The sequence below is a fragment of the Orbicella faveolata genome, unplaced genomic scaffold (genome assembly GCF_042242905.1).
Source record: "Orbicella faveolata isolate gen_17 unplaced genomic scaffold, um_ofav_v1 contig_3, whole genome shotgun sequence".
Taxonomy (NCBI): domain Eukaryota; kingdom Metazoa; phylum Cnidaria; class Anthozoa; order Scleractinia; family Merulinidae; genus Orbicella; species Orbicella faveolata.
Genome location: NW_028301558.1, coordinates 22,798,322 through 22,822,531, shown reverse-complemented (window position 1 = coordinate 22,822,531; position 24,210 = coordinate 22,798,322). Strand labels below are relative to the sequence as shown.

Here is a 24,210-nt window from a genome sequence, read left to right as displayed (position 1 = left end):
TGAATTAACCCCCAAGGGTGCTGAAAGGAAGAAACAATTTCTTGTTTTTCCCCTGTCTAAATTTCTCCGTGCACGTTTTCTTGCCGCAGGTAGGAAATTTCTTCACGGGTAAGGAATTTCTTAACTAGTGGTTTTCTTTTCAGTGGGCCCACCCTGAATGCACACTAGTCCGGTCACTTGGCAACGAGCCGAAGTTCTTCAAAACATTTTAAGACACAAGTATTTAGATTTATATGCTCACGGGAAACACGGACAAACAGTAATATTAACAATGTGACCGCAGTTGATGTTATTACAAAAAAAGTAGCGTTAGAAATTCCTCTCGCCCCTTACTGGTGTGATTTTTTAACTTGTAACTTCAATTAGCACCCTCTGCCCTAAACGGAACAGCCAAAACCACGTGGCCACGTCTAAAGTCACGCTTAAACTTGCGTGTACGCGCGTGATGGATGACATTGATATAGCTCGCGAAAACGCCTGGTAATGAATGCTCAATTAATTAAGCCGTAACCGAATATGTGAAAACAATCGCTGCCTTCTAAACATGCTAATAAGTGATAATGCATAATGAGGTTAAAGATCCAATTTTTGAACATCGATGGCTAGTCCCGGGTGGCTAGTCGTCTGGAACAACATTCCTTGTTTAACACACAATATAAAAAGATTAAGTGGCGACAGCAGTGCGGACACTGGAGCTGTAGAGGTGATGTCTTCGCAATCACCGCACCTGAGCCGAGCACAGAAGCGCTTTCTGAAAAAGATCGCAAGCTTCTTTTACGTAACAGTCACAGTTGTCATCGTCACTGTATTTCTTCGAGACTGGTCTCAGGTCTGGACGGTTGATTCTTCTCCTCGCACGAGACAATTACGATCGGTGAAGATCTACACAGAACTTAAATTGATCACAACACAACCAGGGGAAGAGAAAGAGGTCGCACGTACGAAAACAACAGAAACGCCGGTAAGCATAACAGCCGATCATTCATTCTCTATCAGTACTGTCGATGCACCAGCAACCGGGGATGAATTACCTGCAGAACACAAGACTACTCTAACAACTAAGGCGACCTGTAATCAACATTATTTTCTCCTCATTCTCGTGTCCTCTGCTCCGGCTTATTTCGAAAGAAGGCGAGCAATCCGTCAAACATGGGCTGCTGACAGCGTCATCAAATCACGCTGGAAGACTGTTTTCCTTCTCGGCCAATCCCGAGACAAAAATAATTCGGAGCTGCTTTTGCGCGAGGAGGCGTTTTACGGGGACATGATTCGAGCTGATTATTATGAACACTACTGGAACCAAACTCTTAAGATTGAGATGGGTTTCGAGTGGGCAGCCAGATACTGTAGTTTTACATTTCTGCTCAAAGCGGACGACGACGTTTTTATCAACCCGCCGGCTGTCATCGCTGTCCTGAACAGGACCACTACACCCAAACAGAAACTTTACATGGGATACGTGTACAGAAATCCTGTGGTTCAAAGAAAGGGAAAGTGGTTATTGCGCCAAGAGGAATACAATGGGACGCATTATCCCGACTTTTGCGCGGGTCCAGGATATATTCTATCCCTAGATGTCGTACATTCATTTGTTAGCATTTTTGGCAGCATACCGAAGTTTAAGTTCGACGATGTTTATGTTGGAATGCTCGCCGCAAAAATCGGCCTTCGCGCCATTCATGACAGAGGCTTCCAAACGCCGCCATACTTATCCACCACATGTGTTTTGTATGACAACACTTTAGTAAGGCACGGAGCTGTAGGCCAATGCCTACTTGACCTTTTCAGAAAGGCGATGCCCTCTTTTAGCTAGCATATGCGTAATATAATTCATTAGATAATCTGAAATGAGGCCGGCGAACTGAAACGAAAATATCCTCAGTTGCGATCGACCATTTGGACAATGCCTGATTATCGCAAGTTGCTAGATTCCGTCAATTGGGTATATGCGAGCTAAGGAAGATATACAGAGCCAGTATCTAGGAATGGAATGAATGATATCAATCAATCTCAGCGCATTTTTTGCCGGTATTTACTCACGCGGACCGGCGATCACACGAAGGCCTGCCGTTATCCGAGTGCTAGCTTGATTACCGGTAGGCAGTGGGCTCCACAAACAATAACTCGACCTTCACTGTCAAAACTATTACGTTAACTAGCTTCTAAACTGATGAGGATAGAAAAGCCTCTAAAACAGTTCCACATGCGAGATCGTGCTCGATCAATTCCGATAAAACGAGCATAGAAGGAGCTATCGATCGTTATGGGCGTGAAAACTGACAGTTCAGTAACTGCAGCTTGGGGAATTTATCGGTTCCTGGTCGGTTTCGTAAGGTATGTTCGTTATTTCGTGCTTTCATGGAGGAACCTTCGCATGTAACAGAACAGAACAGATAAGAAATGAGGTGTCAATAGACCCGTCGTGACATAAGAGCTTTATTTGATCTTATTTCCCGGTTACTCTCATTAATAATCAGCAAAGTATATTCCGTGTAATGATCCCCCACCCCCTGCCCGTAATGCCACCCGTATAAAATTATTGCGGTTTTTTTTGCAATTACTCAGTATGTGCACACACACTAAATAATAGAAAGACCAGCATCTCTTGTACCTTTGAACAGTGACCTTTGGAAATTTACGTGTTTTGTTGATAAGTAGAAATCCTTTAATCTCTCCGGCACGATTCAGGAGGATTGTGTTTCCTCCTCTGCCTGAGATCGAGAGATATTCCAAAGTAGACCTTGTACCAAAGAAATATGATAACTATCTAATATTGTAATATTTAGGCTGCCTATTCCGTCAATAAAAACAAATTTATGAAAACCCCCTTGTTTTGAAAAGTGGAAATCACGCGATTAAACGATTAAAGACCACAATTGCGATAGTGAGAATCTATGACAGCAAGTCTTATTATTTTGAGAGATAAACAGGACCACGACCCAGAATCCTGAACAGAGGTGAATAGCGCCCCGCGGAATACTTGAGATGTTTATCATAACAAGGCAGTAACAAAGATCGTAAAGTAAATATCGAGACACTGGGGGTTGAAAAGACGGTCCGGGGGCTAAAGTGTGACAGAAGTTGGGGGTCTGCTCTTTCTGGCCTCTCATTGACCTCATTGAAAGACAATCTTCCAAACTAGCGGCGATAGACAGTTCTACTGACCGCAGTCGATGAAAATTGAGCTCTCCAACTGCCTAAACATTTCAACACAGAATTCTAAAAACCTTTTTTTAGCTCTCGAGATACATCGATTGTCTGGCAATTATAAGCAAGTATATCAGTAATATCGTTTCCCCTCAATAGTGTGCCATGACCGTAACAGATCAGTTTGACCGGTCAGAGTTTCACGAGTTCGTGTAATATATGTCGAGTAACTCTTCTCTCCCCAGTATCTTACAGAAATGTCAACGAACGAACGAGCTCGCACCTGGAGTGAGCAGCCAGTTTACCCATACATCACTTCGCACATTACACAAGCTTGTAGTTGAGATTTGAGCTGTCAACAGCTCTTCACCACTAAAAGCTGCCGGTTTGATTTCAGACAGGACGATTTCAACTGAGAACACTTTTAAAAATTACAATAACAAAATAAAACACTGGCAGATCTCATTTGGATAATTTTCGCCACCACCTTACAGGTGTGGGTTTTGAGATCGTGTTATGTGTGGCTTCTGTGTACATCAAATTCAGAACTTATCCCTTTATGACCAGAGGTTTTGGTTGACCACCATCCCGGGGCCACCTCATATAACTTTAATAGATATAAAGACAAATTCTAGAAGCCATCTTTCAACACTGCAAACTGCAGCCCTGAGGGAAAATTCCGGCACCAAAGAAGCTAACATGTCAGGATGACTTCTCAGTGTACTGCCTGAAACTGAGTAGGGTATTGTCTGGGTCTTAATTGTTTGTTTGGAGAACAAATTGCTCAGTGAACGTGCCAAGCACGTGCTTGTGTCGTGTTAAGGCCTGGTATGGAGTTTAAGGGCTTTAGGACTGATGGTCTAGACATGATTTCAACAGTCCATTGATCATAATGCGTGCCATTCACGTGATTTAGGAAGCCTGTTTGCCTCGGACTTGCACCTGTAGATTCTGTTTATTGCCTTTTTTTGTGCGCACACCGGAGCTGGGTTTTCTGGACTGTAGTGTATTCCTTGCCTTGCAGACCCGAGTGCAAATGGAAATATTTGACTGTCTCACATAGTTCCAATCATAACGTCTACAGAGTCAGTGTTGTAAGTCTGAGTCAATGCTAAACCTTTTGCGGTTTCATTCTAATATTTCTGTCTTTTCCGGTTGCGATATAGGTTAAATAGCTCCCCAAGATCTAGAAATGAAACTACCGCAACATTCTTACTCCCAAAGAGATTTGCCGTCTTTATTAATTAAGCAGCGCAAGTTTCAAGTGATACTATACACAATTAACTTATCAATTTATTTCCATTTCATTAAAAAACAAAACTGTAAGGTTTTTAAAACCCTCGGAAAAACAATTCGAATAACTACGTTATCTAAGTTGGTATCTACCTTTACAAATTTAATCCAAGAGTGCGACCGCTTTGGTCCCTCCGTTTGGTAAGCTCTGATTGATTAATAAAAGTCTAGCTAATCAGACCAATTACATTTTTCAACCAATCAGAATCTATGATTGGTTCAATGCGTTGGTGCGTGTTGTGATTGGCCGAGAAAATATCTTTTTACAACTCCTGTTCTGATTGGATACCAAGTACTACCCGCGTCACGGTCACTAAGCTATGTAAAGACAGTTACCATGTAAGTCAACTTTTCTCCTATATACAATAAAAAAAAATTAAAACGACAGGGTTGCATCCATGTTCGTGATGCCGTCTACCCTTGTGCTGTCCTTCGAACTTAATAAAACTTAACCTACTCTTGTCGGAAAACACATCATAAAACAAATTACAATACTGTGCTGTTTTAGGTCTCGCTAGAAAAGTTAAAAAATTTCGGAGGTAAAAAAACACAAAAAGTCAACATATCACGAGATTCAACCGGCCAAATGACTGCATATTAAATTTTAACTGTTTTCTTGCAAAGATAAAATTGATCAAGAAAACTTCTCCTTTCTCAAAAACAGAAATTCTGTTCTAGAATGTTCTTAACGATTAATAAATAAATAATTAATAACTTAATATTATAATTGACCTTGAGAGCTAATAACAACAGGTGAGGAAAGCAAAGTTGTCGTCGTCCGATGAAAAGAAAAAGCAAGAGAATTTCTCCGCGCGGTTTGCGTTAGTCGTTCAACAATCGATGAGTGAGAAAGGATATACTCACAATCTGAGCGCTAATTGCGCCCTTTCGTCCGAGTTACGAGAAAATTAACATCCAGCCTCGAGTTGTCACGTAAGCGAGACGATATGATAATCCGTTATGTTGCTACGCAACTCCTATGCTGAGAATTGCGGGCTCAATTGCTTGTCGGAGTTGTAGCGCTGACTGGACATTCCAACCAATGAACGGCTACCATGGAAAGGAAGTCTGTCGTCTGAGTTTTGATTCCCTCTGTTCAGTTGCTCACCAAAGGTTATTCTTCATAAATCAGTGTTTGGACTATTGACTGCTAATTTGAAGCAGGAGTGCATCTAGTTGCATTTCTTCTTCATTCAGTTGTCCTCTCGACGTTTACAGATGCGAATCACTGAAAAGTAATAAGTTCTACTTTTTATGCGATCTTTTCTGTTTGCGTTCACATTTCGGACACACACCAGATTTGAAGCAAATTCTGTTGAAGGAAAAAAAATATCTGAGGCTCGTACTTAGAATAAAGGCGTTAACTGGAGCCTTGGTGACTGGAGTCCGGCAATATGAAGACACAGAGGCCAAACCTATGGAGCCATCAACACGATAGTTGCAGTATAATCTCTAGAATACGGTTTACCTCCGTTAGCTTGATTTTACAGGAGTTAAGTCACGGATACAATATTTCAAATATTTCGCCCACATTTTTAGTTCATATTTTATAATCTGTTGCAATCGTCCTCATTTTTCTCCCTTTGTAGCGCATTATTTTCTACTTTAACGTAAGATTACGCTGGTCTTCCCACAATACCTTATGTGTCCTGGTCTAATCGCTCGTCAAGAGACACTTGGTGCCCTTATACCCTGAGAACACCATAGTTTTTCCCCTCTTCTTCGTTAGCTTTAGCTTTTGTGTCTAGTCCATTACAACCTTTGAACTCCAGATACCCACAATGCAGATGTTTCACTGTGACCTTGTCATACTGTTCTCCTTATTAGGACAAAAGTCGTCACCAAAGGTGGTTGTGTGACGAGTGGCGAGGAGGAGGGGGAGGGGGGTGGGGGGGGGTGGGGGGTAAGGGAAGACTCCTGTAACTTTCATTGATCGTCATTACGAAATCATGTTAATGTTTTCTTACTTGTGAAACACAGTCCGGCACTCTTTGCACTGCGTTGAATGCGGATCGAAGGCGAAAATGATTTCATCTTTTCCACAGAGCTCGCAAACAAAACCTTTAGCTTGACAGAGCTGAAATAAGAAGAACTAAGAGTTTGCAACTTTCAGTGGAAAGTATTTGGTTAAGTTGTTAAAGGTCAAATGAACCAAATATTCTGAAGTTTGAAAAGAATTGGACGAAGCATTGCGGAGATATCGAAATATTAAAATCACTGTTTTTTATCCTTCATAATCGTAGAGCGGTCTGGAAAATTGTCGGATAATTGTCAGAAATAAAACTTGTGACGTCACTGTTGGTGAGCTGAAGAAATGCGGGAAATTTGAAACTGTCGTGGTTTCACGTTCATAGTGAACTTCAGAGTAAAATCACTCAAAATCAAAAGTTAGCACTTTCAAGTTCCCCCAGGACCCAAAACTTAAAAGAGAATGGATTATAAAAATGAAAAGAGAATGCTTCATGCCCTCGAAGCATTCGCGCGTTTGTGTAAAACACTTAACCGAAGACAGCTTTCGAATGAAATCTTGTAGTAAGGAGTTTGTTGGGACCCTCTTTCAAGCTCCGTCAACTTGTAATCAAGAAAGACGGGGTACCGACGATTTTTAGCTTCACTAAGGAACGTTGTAAGCCGGCAATCGGACAAAAAAACAACGAAAAACAGAATAATGCCCGCCGAACAGCGGGCGAACTCCTCGGCCATTCCCCAAGTAAAATGAGGTTAGTATTTAGATCCAAAACCTTCTCCACGGACGACTCACTGACGCAGAAACGCAACAATGTTTAAGACAACAATGACGTCACAAAGCCAGAATCTCAGTTCCATTCCTTCCATTGAAGTGCGCGGTCATTTTGGAAACGTTTTCGAGAAGCCATCGGCTGTCTTCGTACTTTCAACTTTTTTTACTCCTTTTCACGGCTCAGAAAGAAAAATTTCCGCATAAGTTTCCTTTTATATGTTTTTTTTTTAACATTTCGTCGCTATAAAATGGCTGAAGAAAAGAAGTCTAAATTTTGGTTCATTTGACCTTTAAACTAGCGGGGCAGTCGCTAGTTGAACTCCTTGGGCAAGGTAATAAGTTCTACAGACTATTTGTAATATAAAAAAAAACTTTAAACCAAAGAAACATGGGTATGGATGCGATTAAAATTCGGCCAGTGTGCACCAGCGATTTGTCATAAAATCGACACGTACGCTACAGCCTTATGACGCCAAAATCAATAACGATGAGATGTTGACATATTTCTGTAGTCGTCCACCTTCATTTAATTGCACCTGCTCATTCTGAAACTTCGCGTAACTCCTTTTTCCGTGCGTATTCCACACGCAATAATATCCCCGCGCCAAACAGGTAAAATTATCCAGCCCATTTCGTGCCCTATATTCTTGCTGCTAAATCGTACTGTTTTGTTATTTACAGCCTGATAAATCTCAAACAGCCAAACAGATTTCATACCTGACAGTCCGATTTGATATGTGTGAGGAAAAGAGAGTGAACCTTTGTAAGAAAGGGTAAAAGCAAGCCAGAATTCACATCAATCAGATCTTCAAGTGAGTAAATGTTGGCACTATCCACGAAGTGCTGTCTGTTTTTTAGCTACGAAACAAAACAATGTCACAGGTGAGACGCTAAGGAAAGATTGTTTTTCTCCTCCTGTTATAAGCGAACAGCTAATATAAAGAACTTACGAGGACTGTTGGTTTGGAACCCGGATCCATTACATTAGAAGGCGAGAGTCATAGCAGTGTACCACTACGAGGAGGAAGGGAAAGGGCCTGGTAACGAGATGAGAGTTTTCGTACAGCAAGCGTTATTACACGCTTCATGTCATACATGAACACAAACGCACAGAAAAGGTTTGCTCTGATTGGTTGGGGTACAATGCACTCGTTTCTAGCCAATCAATGGACTCTGTTAAGTTAAAATTAAAAGTCATTGAAGAACTCTACTCAGAAAAAAAAAAAAAGAATCAAATAACAGCACATTTACATTTCAGTTACCTCAAGCTTGTTTCGATCAGAAGCAGTAGTTACATATATACTAGTTAAACACATACCTGGAGCAGTAGCTTGCTCTCCAAGGCCTCACGGCAAGTAACAAAGTACTTCTTCATAATGAGAATCTCTTCTCTTAGACGCTGAAGACAATAACAAACACAATCATACAGAGATTCAACCTGGGCCTGAATGGACGCAGAGGGCACACTATCCACAACACAAAACTCATTGGAAAGGAATGATATGGGGAAAATCTGTGAAATAACACCGAGCGCAGGGAGACGCCCTATAAATAAAGATAATCAATAGCACACTATAAATTGTAACCAGAACAAAACTGCGGGAGGAAGAAAATTCAGTGACCGACTGAGTGAGGACAAACGACAAACAATGAGAGGTTTACTGAAGAGACACTTGATCGTTTGAATTACATTTTTGCATAATACCTGTATACTGGCTGGTGAGCTGTTTCAGCCCTTGACCCTAAGTCTAGGCTGTGACGGCTCACTCTTATAGCTAAGCGTTTTGACAACTTTGTATCTCAAGTTATTTTATTTAAGGTTCATTATTAATCGTAAATCTCACCTTGACTTCTCTCAATTCCACAACAAACTTGAACAGAGCCGGGTTTAGTTTCTCGATCTTTAACAGTGGCCTGCTGGCCATGAGAGCTAAGAACTGTTTCGATTGTCTTGAAACCTGAATCATGAGAGAGAAGGAGACAGAAAACTGTTATAACTGAGTGAACAGGAAACAACTCACACAAAGTGTTTACCTCCTGTGATTAAACACGAAGCGAGCCTACAAGAGAAACTGCTCCGGACATGCTGCAGATGACAGCAGCAGCGATAGCAGAACACAAGCAAACCAAGCCGTTGTGTTTCCTTTATTTAAAAAGCCCTCCTTCTTTCCCCAGTTCACCTCTATAGATTCGCCTTCGGTTCGATTTAAGCTCGCAAAAGTGGCGGAATAACTTATGAGTTGCGTGGTCTAAGCTCTCTGGCACCTGTATTAGCTCAGGCTCAATTCGTGGGTTCTCTTCGTGTTACGACTGTTACTCACAAGGTTACTAAACAAATCCTCCTTACAGATCACTTAACATTTCGTCTGATTGTCCTAGTTGGGAGAACTAAATTGTTTTTAAGAATAACGAATATCTTGTAACCTTAATACCTCAGTGTGTATAGATATACCTGGCGACGAGATATCTGATGTTGAACACCTCGGGGCTTAGAGCTGACACACAAATTCAAGATTAGAGTTCAATCATGGGCATGGCAAGGCTTGTGTCCTGTAAAATTAATTCTGGGATCTGTTTGACTTTCTGAAGGAAATGCGACGCTTCGACGAGCAACTAAAATCCGTTAGCTTTGTTTCAAATTGGAGTATCAGTTTTGAGGTGATAAGCGAGTGAACTGCTCGATATACAAGCTGCTTCCATGCATGTGTAGGCCATTTAATAAATGATACATACAGCAAGGGATATGATGCACAATTTCACGGCGAAATACTGAAGCCGTTGGAAGTGAATACCTTATACGTGGTGAAGTCCCAATTGTGTACAACACGTGCGGGGATTACAACATGATCATTCCAGTGACACTCTTCACAGAAATACTGCCCTGTGTAATCACAAAGCCTTCCTTCTGAACGCTCACCCCCTGAAAATTTTAACATGAGATGTTTTTAAGAGGTGTAAGCCAAAGAAAAAAAAAAATTGCAGCTAGGATGCAGGCACTTCTTAAAAACTACAACCAATTTTTTTCCACAAAGTGATTAGATCCCAAAAGAAACTGTTGAGGTGTGGCAGCGAGAAAGGAAAACACAAGTAGATTATCAACTTGGAGTGTTGTAAATTAACTAATGCTCGGAACAACAGCTTTTTCCAGATTCGTGTCGCCGATTAAGTTACCTTTACTACCTTCACTTTGGCAATCTACTTCAAAGTTCTTATTTTTAATCAGTCTCAATCGTGACCCAGTCGTAGACAGCTTTTGCTTGATTATTACTTTTGAACTTTCTTGAGTTATTTTTGAACCAGATAGTCTAGCCGTCACCAATTGAGTTATTTCATTGCAGACAATCTGGTATTAGTTACAATCAAATAAACCTCGATGATCAAAAAACATCTGGACACTGGGGCGTCATTCAGCACTTCTTAGATATAAATCTTATGACCTTTCTTCCCGTTAAAACTCACTTGTCAATCCTATCTGTTTCCTGCATTCGGCACACTTATACTGCTGTGACGACAGCCCTGTCTCTGGACTAATCTTTAAATTGTACGTACTGACGGACACCTGTCAAGAAACAAAGACGAGTCAATGACTACAAAAAATATTTCTTGGAAAACATTTCTTGACCGTTTAATATCTGCTGTACAAACATGCAAAACCTCTGGGAAATTTGACTCGCCGAGGTCAGGAGTGTGTTGGAATAACGAGAAGAACAAGACATCAAGTCTTTTATCCACGAAGACGTCAGTGATGTCTCGTTCTTGTCGTTAAACATGCGAAAATGACTTGCTTTTTTCTTTGTTTGTTTTTCCAAAACGGCGAAATGACTACAATTACCATAACTAGCAGCAGTAGTACGAGTGGCGGAGAAGCTTTTTGTAAAAGAGCGATAAAGATTATGTACTTATTGACTAAGTGGGAGGGCCGGACGGGAAAATACTTGGTTCGAGGTCCGTGCGTCCTGACCGAGAGCCAAATATTTTCCCGTCCGGCCCGACCTGACTCAGTCAATAAACATTTTAGCCTATGACCACTTAGTGTTGAAAATTTTAAAAATTCTGTTTGAACCTAAATAGGACGCGATTACATAACATCAGTCGACCGAGCGCGGAACAACTACAGAAAAGATTCTACAATAAAACTTGTCATTTATTTCTTCGCTTCGAACAGGAAATTCAAGTTTGTACTCAGTTTTAAGGAGCCGAGGACGACGACGCCGCCGAGGACGACGCATAGTTAAAAAATGAATTTATATTTTACCAGCGAAATTCGCAATTGTCTAGATCTGTTCGGTCCGCCAATGGCTCTAAAAACGTGCTCTGGCTAAATATGCGATGACAGCGTTCAATTCCAACCGGAAATGCGAAAATTAGCCGTTGTCGTCCACGTTTCGTAGACGACGCAGAACTTGGTCAGTTCACGTTGTTTGCACAGTACGACAAAGAAACGTGCAAAGATTTATAACGCACGTGCACAGCTACATTAAACCTTTTGTTTGGTGACATTCTCGTTGCCGTCGTCGTCGTGGTTTGCTTAAGCTCCCTTTTGTCTCTTCAAACAACACTGATGCGGAAACTGCAGAGCAATTTTTCCTATTGTACACAAGGTATGTTTGTGATTTCTCTGGTTTAACCAACTTCTCCCAGAAGCTCTGGAAACTCGAAGAAAACTGAAGAAAACATTTATATCGTACTTTGCTTTCTTCACGTTGTTTTCTTGCTTTTGACCCACGATGAATTCTTGATAAGTTCCACTGAAAGAAGTTTCGCCTCAAGAGTCTGTCCGCTTATTCCAAAGGTTAATTATCGGACAGTTCATCCGGAAAAGTTGTTTTCTTGACCGCCTGTTTGCTTGTTGTTGGCTTCTGAGAAAGTTGTGAACTTCTTCATTTGTGAGGAGTGTTCAGTTGACTTTCTTTCTGTGCTTTCGGAGTTAAACGGCGACTGAAGTAGTTCTGGATAGTAAAATTCGCTCTCAGATGTTCACTTCCATCACTTATTTTGAAAACAGAATTTTACAGCAAAAAAATTGTTTTTGTCATTAACTTGCATCGATTTTGCCGTACGCGTTCCTTGCAGGTCGTACGCATTTCTGGTAGGACCGTACGCGTTTTTCCGGCCCTATCACTTCGACGCATACGGCCCTCATACGGGACCTTTTCTCTCATGGTTTTCCAAGGAAATTGCACGCGATGCCGTACGGGTCATATGATAAGAGTAAATATGTGCCAGCGAAATTTTTCGGAAAATGAAAAGAAATCATAAGAGGCGCGAGTTCCAACTATTCGAGGTCGTTGTACATACTCTCGGCTGTAGTCGCGTACACGAATATGGCTTTCGTTTAGTCAAGGAACAAGTGCAATTTTTTGCCAAGTGGATCCATGAATTCTCTGAACGGCGTGACGTCAACATGACCTCATGAAAACACGTCATGTAGCTTTGCAACACCGCGGGCTCGAGAGATTCTGGGAGGAAGAGCTCATTCATAGAAATACTAATGTAGGTACCAGTTTCGTGGCCGTGACACCCAGTTCTTACCTTGCGACTGGCACAGGGTCTGCGAATCAACTCCAAACAACGTCTGTGGCTGTGATAATTACAAGCTGACAACAAAACAAGTTAGTTTTACAAGCACTGGATATCCAACATTACAATTTTAAACAGGGAGCCGGGTTGTGAACACACAGCCTAGTGTTAGCGCTTAAGAGTATTCGTACATTCCCGGAAGGGGCGCTAGTCTATTACAAGTTTGCCCTCTCCTCTGGAATTTGCTTGAGCGTATTTACACTCTTGAGTAGAGAGAGGTATTGCCAAGAACTTAAAGTCTTGATCACTCTCAAGGAACGTTCAGTTCTTATCACACCGCACAATATCAAAACAAAACAAGAAGTAAGTAAGGTCAGTTTTGCTTTTAAGGCTTTCAAGTGCCCACCAAAACAAAAATGGCGAACTATATTGTTATTTTCAGATTCTACAATTTATTAGCTTTAGAATGATATATAATTTACCGAGGTTCTTTAAAGCAGTGGGCAAAGAAAGCATTTTCCGGAAGGCACCCCTGAAGGTCTACAGTAACCTTAAACGACTTGCTCAAGAACGTAAAAGTCTTGATCACTCTCAAGAAAAAGTTTAAGGAGCTGGAAGAACCTTCTAATTGGATAACTCAAAGTTCTTATCACACCGCACAATATCAAAACAAAACAAGAAATCAGTGATCAGTACCTTTGCATGTGAAGAGTGACTGCCACATCCAGATTGTTTTCCCACATTTATCACAGCTTAACTTTTTTCCTGCGTCTTCTTCCTTGATAAACACATGGCTCAGAACTTTTCGCGCGTTAGAATTATTCGCTGTTTTGGAATCCTGCAGGGTCAAAATTGCAAAGGAAGACAAAGAATCAGCGTGTTATAGAAAACTACGAAATAACTGTATTTGGAGTAACAAATTATATTACAATTTGAAAGGGAGTTCAAGTTAACTCTACACCAGACCTGTGTTTCCTGGAGTTTCAGCCTGAGCTGGACCAGTTTGTTGACAAGTTTGTTTTTCTCGTCAGAGTCTTCAGGTGTTGTGTTAATGAGATCTTTACAGGCATCTATGGCATGGCGTAGTTCTTCTGAAGTGGACACGCCCATGAAGGACTATGGGAAAATACACAACAGGATCATAGATCAATGTACTAAAATAAATAAATTCAGGTGTATATGTCAAAGAAATGTGCCAATCCGAAGGAAAATCCAAATAAGACATGTATATCCGGATTACTATTGTGTCAACAATGACTAATGAAAGCCTCATGAAAGAGTGAATCCTACTCTACACAAGGTAACTAAACCTATGATAGAAATTGTACCACAAATTTAAAGTCATGACATCATGTAGCATATGCACTATCCTACACAACCAATTCTTCCTACTCTTTCCAGGTACTTCTACCACATTTTCCCTAGATTTCTAGCCTTTTAAAAATTCTGTTCAGTTTTATATATATTTTAACATGTCTATAAACAGAATGAAAATTAAAATTTTCATAAACACCCCTTAGTGGTAACACCCCTTGACAGTGGTAAAAACTACTAGGTTGCTTTAAAAAAAATAAAATAAAAATAAAATTGGTTCAAAAATTATTATTTTTAATCAAAACCAAATGTGTGTACCTCAGGAGGAGAGAAGTGATCCTCTTCTAATCCAAGCAATTCATCAAACATCTCGTACTCACTAAATTCACTACCAGGGGAGCCAACATTGAACCCCACATCAGCTTTAGAGCTCTTTCTACTTGATGAGCCACTTCTATATAGCCAAGAGTCAGATGCCGTAGAGCTTCCAAATGTCGAAGTTCGATAAATTGAATCCATAGTATTGTTCTTGCTACTTCTTTGTGAACCAAGTGGAAATGAACCTGATCCATTAAAGCTACCAGAACTTCCACTTAGTGAATGTCTGTCAGCATTTTTGTGGATTCCAGGAATGATGTTCAAGTCTTCACCTTCGTAACTTGTATTAGACAAAGCCCTCTCTTTTTCAATTTGCCACATACTGTCAACTTGTTTTGGTGTACCGCATTCAAAAGCTGCCAACGCAGCAAAGTGTTCTGTAGTTTCAGTCTCATTAGCAACATTTACTTCTTCTGCTACCTTATTAGATGGATCATGATCATTTTCGTCATCCATTAAACCTTCAAAAGGATTTTGAGATGACAGTTGGCATTCTACCATTTGTGTGCATGTATCTTCGATGAGATTTGATTCATGGACAGACAACTGCTCACAAACTGTATTGCCACCAGACTTAAACTTTGAATCCAGCCCTTCCATCATCAAGTCACTTTCTTTGTTGTTGCCTTCAACTGCATTTAAAATGTCTTCCTTATGATGAAGAGCTCTCCCTTCAAGTTGTATAGTCCCATTTACTGTTATTTCTTCAGACATAACACAGTTCGGCTTAGCCTTAGGAACAACACTCGAAGACTGTTGAACTTTGTCTGTAATCATTTTCTGAAGTAATGTTTCTGTCACTGGTAATTCCATTGTTAACGAGGTTACAGGGCTTGTTTCTCCCTCGCTTGTTAAATCGTTGTCAGTAGTTTTACTTTTTTCAGAACTTTGATCATCTTCAGTTATGTTAACATTTGTTTTCGTCTCTTTGTCAGATGTTTCCAAATCTAAATCTCTGTGCATTTGAATAACTTTCTCAATGTAATGTGATTCCTCAACATCTGCACTCTCAGCAATCATTGCCACCCCTGCCTTCTTCTTTTTCTTCTTTTTCTTTCCACTTTCCTCAATTTTCAAACTTCCAGTTTCTTGGCTGTACCAATGAGAACAAAGTTCGCGTCCATTCCAGCTGTTTGAGGGTGAACCATAACCATTAACTAGGCTTGATCTTTCAGGTAGGTGTGTTATATTGCCTTATGAAAAATAAAATATTTAATAAGTGAGTTATTACTAAATTTGATATCTTCAGAAGGTTTTGCTGGGGAGAGACATAGACCAAATACAAGAGAGTGGCACAAATCAAGCCTATCTCTTCACTGATGGGCAGTTACCCTGAAGGGAATATTAACTGTATCATCTGACTAACACTGAAGAGAAAAAGCTTAAATCACACTTTGGCCATTAGGCCCACCCTGCCGTAGCTTATCACAGTATGAACAGCATCACAGCTACTGTAACATGAAGCATTAAGGAATATTGCTACTGGATGACAAGGAAATCCATCACGGTTTTTGTCAGCTTTTTCTACTAGAATGCTAATACTGCAAGAGTGATTGCCTTGTTGAAGAAAAGAACATCCATGATGTTAAGCATCTGTGGCCTAATGATTAAGCCGCCAGATCTGCTACAATGATGAAAACAGGTCTGTCTAGCTGTAAGAAATGAATGGAACCCAATCCTCCCGCAACTAATGGTTTGAATACCTGCACCAACAATGACTGGCTGAGCTTCAGCTTCAGTGTGTCTTCGGGAATTGCTTGTCAAAGAACTACAAAGGAGTACACTGTAAATGATCAACATCAAAATAAAACATTCCCCTAAAGTAAATAAATACAAAAAAATACCACATGAGGGTAGTCCTAAATAGCTTTCATTTCAATGATCGTGCACAAGTTAGCAAGTACACTGTAAGTAAGCAAGTAAGTAAATCTTTATTTTCTCAGGGTAACTCCTGGGTGGTGGGTACTCTACAAAGTTTTATATGGGGAGGCTCCACCTCAAGATCCAACCCCTTAACCTTCTGTACACCATTTTGACAGAAAAGGTACCCCTTTGGTAGACCTGAGTTTTTTTTTGAAAGAGGCACCCCTTTTATTACATACCTAAGAACCCTTGGAATGCAGATAATGAGCAATATTACAAGAGCACATCAAGCATAATTAGAAGAGATGTTAACCAGAAAAAATAAGTATTTTATTTAGTTCATGTTGAAGTTGGACTTGAATGGTAGATACCCCTAGCCTTGCGCATACCCCAACTTCTGAAATCCCTACCCTATTACACTGTATATACCAGCCCCCCCCCCCCCCCCCCCCACCAGTCTTAACAGTTAATACCACCTTGTAGGCCATAGTAAACAGCCGGTGAAAATACCAACTGATAGATTATAATGGCGAAATATTAGGTTTTAACCCGCAAATTTGACTGTGGTTACTACTCACAAGGTACGATGCCTCAAAATGGCCAAGGAAGGAGTCTTAAAAAACAATTGAAGAAGCTAGTCATAAAAGGGGATAAGTGACGATTTTGGTTGCTTTTCTTTTTTCTTGCTCCAAATTAGCTGAATTTTTGCATGTGGTCTTCAATGTAATAGAAAAACGTGTTCCTGTATTTTTGCCGCTGGTTTTTGCTTCGCTTTATAAAGATGCCGCTAGGAAAACCGAGTGGTTTTTTGCATACGCAATATCCTGAAAACGAAGCAAAGTTTAGCGGAAAAACTACGGGACATTGCTAAACATACCTCAACAAAACTCTATGCGAAATTTGGAGCGTTTTCGACAAAGTTCACTTTTGATTAAAATACCTAACGCCCTTTTCCCGCCAAAGCTGCAAATAAACGAAGCCGGGCCTTTGTTATGATAAACAGAGCCGATCCTTTGTTATACTAACCAAGCCAAGCCTTTGTTATAAGTCGAAGTCTTGCCTCGGTTTATCATAACAAAGGATCGGCCCGCCGCGACCGTGGGGACTTTGATCTCACTTAGAAAGCAGCAAAATGTCAATTTCACGCAACGTATAAACTCAAAAATGTTAATTTTAGGTCAAAAAAGGTTTAAATGTTGATTTCACGTTAACGCGTGACGACAAGGAGGTTGATTTCACTTAGAAACCAGAAAAATGTCAATTTCACGCAGCGCATAAGCTCAATGATGTTGATTTCAGGTCTAAATAGGTTAAAATGTTGATTTGATGTTAACGCGTGACGGCAAGGAGGTTGATTTCTCTTAGAAACCAGCAAAATGTCAATTCCACCCAACGTATAAGCTCAAAAATGTTGATTTTAGGTCAAAAAAGGTTTAAATGTTGATTTCACGTTGACGCGTGACGGCAAGGATGTTGGTTTCACTTAGAAACCAGAAAAATGTCAATTTTACGCAGCGCATAAGCTCAATGATGTTGATTTCAAGTCTAAATAGGTTAAAATGTTGATTTGACGTTAACGCATGACGGCAAGGATGTTGGTTTCACTTAGAAAACAGCAAAATGGTAGGAGCCCATGATGGGCCCCTGAAAATGGTAATTTCACGCAATGTATAAGCTCAAAAATGTTGATTTCAGGTCAAAAAAAGGTGTAAATAAAAATAAAATGAAACAAATAAACATTTCAACAAGCACTTTTCCAAATACGGCAACGTCTTCAATGGCTAAAAAATCACGAGATAAAACATAGTTTTCGACAAACGTGATCGTAGCTTTATGTCACGCACCGCCATAACTTCCAAGTTCAAAATGCGCTGGTACCTATGCCTGATGAGGATAACAACTTTGGTGGCTGTTTAGTTTTGGATTTAAGAATTTGATGACTCCACGTGAAAACGCTCTATAAATAGGGCTGACAGATTAACAGATTAACCCTTCTGCGCAACGTATGGGTCTCCATACATCTGCATGTCCCCTGATCCCAGAAGCTCAAAACACTACAAATCGTGCCGATTTGAAATAAAATCAACGCAAACTGGATCACAGATCTGTTACAATCCATCGCCACTTGCTGGCCATTATTATGTTTAAATCTAGTTACCAGTTCGAGAAACGTCCGCAGAACGTAATCGCAATGCATGCCGGGAAGGGTCTTTACACCTCGTGCGCGGGAAGACATGGCGGTCAATACAAGACAAATTTTATCACTCTAAAACCAGTTCTCGCTTTCCAAACTTTGACGCTAGCAATGCTTAGCAAATGAGCCACAACTCACCAGAGGGTATTTTTCTTGGGCAAGAACTGCTCTTGGACTTTGCTACCTGGCTCGATCTGACTTCGAACGCCGATAACACGATTACGGTATATCAGCTGCCTTCGAAGTTTCAGAACACATTTTGATTCTTTAAAACGTGCTGATGACTTACGGGTTTATCGAGGCTTTATGATGCCTCTCAACCACCAGGTAGGCATACAAGGTACTTTAAAACAATGCTTAAGATATTAGTTGACAGAGCTCTAATGCAGCACATCTCTTTTTTGTTTGATGGCATTTCGTTTGACGCTCGATCGATTCACGTGTTGTGTTCACGTCACAATAACCGGTGTAAACAATCCGTTCCCAGATTTCCGCTCTATATGCTGTGGGATTCGGTTTTGACTTCATACACTATAAACAGTCTGCCTGTTTGCTGTTCAACAAATAAACTCCTAAAGACATGGCTAGGAAAAGCCGAGTTTTTTGCCTACGTTTTAACTCGAAAACAAAGCAAACACCAGCGACAAAAATACAGAACCACGTTTTTCTATTACATTGAAGACCACATGCAAAAATTCAGCTAATTTGGAGCAAGAAAAAAGAAAAGCAACCAAAATCGTCACTTATCCCCTTTTATGACTAGCTTCTTCAATTGCACAGTTTCAAATAAACACTTGTTCTGATAACACAGGCAAGAAACTTACATATCAAAATCCAAGTGTGATATTCCATAAGTTATCAAGGCTGTGACTTTATCTGCATTCTCTCTGTCACACAGAAAAGCATGGGACTGGTAGAATTCTCTGTAATCAACAAGCAGAATTATTTTTTTAGTTCTCTTCTTATTTTTGTGACTTAAAGCTCATATGCATCCAAATCCAAGAAAACAAACATGTCACAGACATATGCTAATAACACGCCTGGAGCTTCAATTAACAACCTTTAGCATAATCCTTGATACTTGAATATGAAAAAACCTACCAAGTACTAATTTTCTTTAAAAGGTGGAATACCTAAGTTAATCATAAGATAATATAACAAGAAAAGGCAGCCAAAAAACTTTGATTTTCACCAAACTTCATATTTGAATTGGAAATGGCCCTTTTTCCCTCGAGGTATTGCATTTCAAATCTAATATTTTGTGGTGACATCTTTTTTTTTTAAAAAAAAACATTAAAGACGAATTTCTTCACTATGACAACATGTTTCCCTGAAGACAAATGGTCAGGGTAATTTAAGTCAAGTAATTGTTGATATTTAACAACAGTTGTATACATGTTAACAACCTGAAGTCACCACTCTATCTGTTATATATATATATTAGACCAACCACACACTTATTTTTAAACTGTTTCTTCATTCAGTAAAATTGAAAACTGGAAAAATGCTCTGTTTCTTTGCTACACATTGATGATTAAAATTCAAACAATAAATTAATTGCTTTTCAATATAGCTACAGTTAAAATATTAAGCAGGTTGTGCCAAAGGGTAAACTAATTAACCAATGAAAGGAAATTTGAATTGCATTGATCTGCTTCTTGAAAGGAAGAGTTAAAATTCAAAACATGATACCATCTAATGGTTCTTGCCAGTCAGACTGAGGTATTTAGTAAACACTGCCCATAATGTACTTAGCCATAACAGGAAATTTAAGCCCCAATCGTTAGCCAATTACATACATGTACATGTTTTATTTATATACATTAATTAGGAATATTTCAGTTCTCTCTAGCTACGATGCCTTATCATATTGTCAGAGTGCCATCTTTAGGTTAATAATTAACTAGTGCCCAATCTAACTTCTGAGTGGAGAGAAATCATTCAAAACCCAAGAATTCATTATGCAGTGCTCTTCAGGGCTTGAACCCAGACCTTTCAGGGTGCACCACATTAGGCTACTAACTTTCCACATCGCAGTGGAGGACAATAATGATGATATTTTCATGTTATCTACCAAAGCCTTTTTATATTTCACTTACTAATGAGCGTTACATTATAAAATATATATTTAAATAAATTACAATATAATTATAATATTAGAAACAATGCCTTAGGAACTTTTCATCTTGGGTGATGACATTCAGGTAACTAGCAAGCGTGTTTTCCTTTAGTCCTTGTCTAATCCAAGCCAAGCATCTTTCTTGATCACTTTTTATGGGCAACCTACACAAGAATAATTTTTCCTATTGATTAATGGTTGCACATGATTATTACAGCAGCTTGTTCATTTGCCATAATGAATCAAACATTGGCTGCCTGCACTAGTTATGACTGGACAAACTTGTATTCTGTATGGTAACAGCTGATGTTACCATATGGAGCCAGAAATGGAGATGGATCTGCCACACTCTGAGGAAACCTGCCACCACCATCACCCACCTGTCCCATGAGTGGAATCCTCACGGGGGCTAGGAGGACAGGCAGACTGAAGAAGTCATGGAGAAGGACTATACAGCAGGAGCATGAGGACTTGCGAATGACATGGAATCAAGTGAAACTGACCACACAAAACTGGGTTGATGGAAAGCTGTTGTGGAGGTCCTATGCTCTCGTCAGAACCCCGGAGGTTACTCCCAGAAAAGTTGGGTGGGGGTTTGCGGCCCACTTCCCAAAACCCTTACCCCATTTATGACTAAAATCTGCCATTTTTGCTACCCTATTTACGCCTTTACCAAAAATTTGATACTCTATTTACGACCGTTGTGGCTGGCAAAGTTGCCTTAATCATAAGTTAAGAAGAGCGTTTGTAATGTAGCTTCTTCTACGAAATATACTGAATAATTCAAGACTATCAGAGTGCAAAAACCATGCCTTATTTATGACCAAAATGGCCAAAATCACCAAAACGAATACCTTATTTATGACCAAAACTGCTGAAAAACCATTCTGTTTGGGACCGCACATACCTATATAGCCCATATAAGGGAGTACCCCTCCACCCCCACTCCGGTCGGAACGAAGAGGACTAAGTCAATCTTGTATTCAACACATTTGCTGTTTTCAGAGGTAACAATTAACATAAGGTTCATTTGTTGGTAAACAGCAGACTGTACCAAGTGAATCTAAATCAAAATGAACAACAAAGATTCAGAGACACTTTCAAAACTGGAAGGTGTATGACAGCTACACTTTATAAATACACCAAAATTTACTGCATATTCTAAGTTGATTTTAATACCTGTTGATATCTTCAAGATCTTTTTTACAAGTAATTTTGTTCGCCAATGACCAAAATGAGACTTGATTGTTGGAAGCCCAGCTAAGCAGCCTGCAAGAAAAATAAAACCTTGTTACTTTTCCTAGATCTCTGAGACTAGAATGTTCTGCCAGTAGAACAAAGACAGATAAGAACTACCAAGGATTTTCAATATCTCACTCCAAATACATGACCAATAGTCTGGTGAAAGTCACTATTGGTTGGGCACCACCTGAACACTGACAGTATCTATGCTGTTCTGACAAGATCCAAATGTAGAGGGCACTTATGTAAATACACCATTGTACATGTAAGTAAACACAATATATGATATACAGATTAAAATCATAATTATTTATCCATTTGGTTGTATAATTTTTAACTGCGCGGCCATGGGCCGAGCGCAGTTCATGTTCTACCCTTGGTTTATTTTATTTTATTATTTTCTTTTTTTGTTGGTGACCAGACCCAAACTCCCTCTCGGCCAAATTTTGAGTCATGCACGTGTTATGTTTATTCGCCAAAAGCTGTTGACACATCAATACACGGACAATTTTACGGATATTTTTTTCTTTGTTGTGGGTAAAATATATTTTCTTTTGGTTTTATCAAAGCGTTGGATTCAAAGAGAACAATAAATACATGTAAAGAAGGTATTACGTCAGCCATGGAATGCGCTGAAGTTGCAGCTTTCACTTTCGCTACGTGACAAATAAGATCGTGTTTATTTTGCAAGTTTATTTCGCCAGAAGCGATGGTCATTAATTTATTTGCAATTTTGCTATTATTTCTTGCGGTTTTAGGCAAATGAAATAAATTCTTTGGCTGTTTCATAGGAGCGAGTTCGGTGATCAGAAGGAAAATTAAATATTTGCGAGCCAAGCAAAGAACATGTCAGAACGTGCAAGGATTGCGTCATTGGAAGGGAAATAACCACCGTACTAAAGATAGCCGTGGATAACAGAAGTCTTGAATTATGTGACTCGTATGACTACTTTGCTAGCCCTTCACTCGTAGAAAACACCAATTAAATTTAATCATGACTTTTAAGAAAGAAAGCTGTTGTAATAGTGTTATTATCGTATCGTTCACATCGTTCCTGCCCATACATCGTTCCTGCCCATACATATCTCGAAGAAAGTTCCAGATTAAGACCATTACATCATCCGAGATTTCACAACGGCTACGACTGATGGTGCAATAATAGAGTTTGTGTTGATCAAGTGATGTGATGTCTACAGTAACAAAAGAATCATCAAGGACTGCTTTGGAATGTGCACTGCGTTGCGACTGTAGTGCTAAGCAAACAGTTAAATTTTAAAAGTGCGGTTATAAGATCTAACAGATCTTCTTGTTGACAGATGATTTGATTTCCTTTTTCTTGTAAGCATGCGATGCTATGTTGGTAAGTGCCAAAGAACATAACTTTTCATGTGTTTTTGACAGCTGAGAGTAATTTTGTTACCAAGAATGCACAAATGCAAAAAAAAAAAAACAAAACAAAAAGTGGCCAGTACCATAATATTAAGAAGACATGATTGATCATCCATAATTGAGTTTCTCAACCTGACAATCATGCAACAAACATGTATGAACATGCAGCTAAACTGACCAGACTATTTTCTTGTTAGATTTACATGTAACTTAAAGTAACTTATTCTTCTTTTTTAAAAATGTCCTTACTTCTGATTCTGATTATTAAAAGTTGAGTGCAAATTAACATTGCATGACTTGTTGCATCACATGTTGAGTCCAGTACATTCATATACTAACCCTTCCTTGAGTCCATGGTTAAAAATATCTTCCATACAAAAACATAGTTCATCCACTGCATTGCAGTTCCAGATAACATCTGATCCTTTAGCAACATGAGCTTGGATCTAAGGGAAAAAAGTTCAGGATACCTTATACCTTCTTAGACTTACATGACTTGAAATATTATAATAATAACCTGTTTGACTATTTAGAACCGTAATAATGTTCAGTCAGCTTCCTATGCCTAAAATGTACAACCAAGCTATACCAATAAGGCCATCGATTGTCACTGAAAATCAGTGATAATCAATAAAGATAATCTTCTAGATCAAGCCTCTTGTAGAAAACTCTATCTATCAAAGAAGCTAAGTTCACGCCACTTTTCCCGATAATAACAACAATCAATACACGGCCTGCTTCAAAATTAAACGAATCTACCTTAGGTGATTCCCATTTAAATAACCTAGTCTTCTAAAAAAATACAGGTTAATCCTCACCTTTTCTACAGCAGAAGAAATATTTCGAAAGAGCTCGTCGCGATCTCTGTGTTGGTCGTGCATGTCATGAGAGAGGATTGAACCCACTCTTGGCAGGATAAGGTTACCACGCAAGCAGAACAAATGATCGTATCATATTCCACACTGAATATCCGCCTTCAATTCCCACATTAAAGCGCAGTCAGTATTTCGT

General features: G+C 39.6%; 2 protein-coding genes across 4 annotated transcripts; one reads left to right on the top strand and one right to left on the bottom strand.

Annotated features, from left to right (window-relative positions):
• The first annotated feature begins 558 nt into the window (after nt 1–558).
• Nucleotides 559–2,823, top strand: LOC110053010 (beta-1,3-galactosyltransferase 5-like). The gene has a single exon (XM_020759196.2). It carries the CDS (start codon nt 599–601, stop codon nt 1,811–1,813), a length of 1,215 nt encoding a protein of 404 aa, XP_020614855.2. The 5' UTR covers nt 559–598; the 3' UTR covers nt 1,814–2,823.
• A 1,533-nt stretch (nt 2,824–4,356) lies between these two features.
• LOC110053024 (uncharacterized) lies at nt 4,357–24,158 on the bottom strand. Of its 3 annotated transcripts, none has more exons than XM_089297485.1 (17): nt 24,018–24,158; nt 23,539–23,645; nt 21,748–21,837; nt 20,619–20,732; nt 19,274–19,372; nt 16,096–16,175; nt 14,333–15,585; nt 13,667–13,816; nt 13,397–13,538; nt 12,713–12,777; nt 10,640–10,739; nt 9,973–10,100; nt 9,025–9,138; nt 8,499–8,579; nt 7,898–8,038; nt 6,408–6,517; nt 4,357–5,752 (listed from the first exon to the last, which is right to left on the bottom strand). In XM_089297485.1, exons 1-17 carry the CDS (start codon nt 24,078–24,080, stop codon nt 5,686–5,688), a joined length of 2,904 nt encoding a protein of 967 aa, XP_089153611.1. In that variant the 5' UTR covers nt 24,081–24,158; the 3' UTR covers nt 4,357–5,685. The 3 variants fall into 3 exon arrangements, with proteins under 3 accessions (XP_089153611.1, XP_089153613.1, XP_089153612.1); XM_089297487.1 differs by having other exon boundaries at nt 4,357–5,668; XM_089297486.1 differs by having other exon boundaries at nt 16,096–16,160.
• Nucleotides 24,159–24,210: the final 52 nt, after the last annotated feature.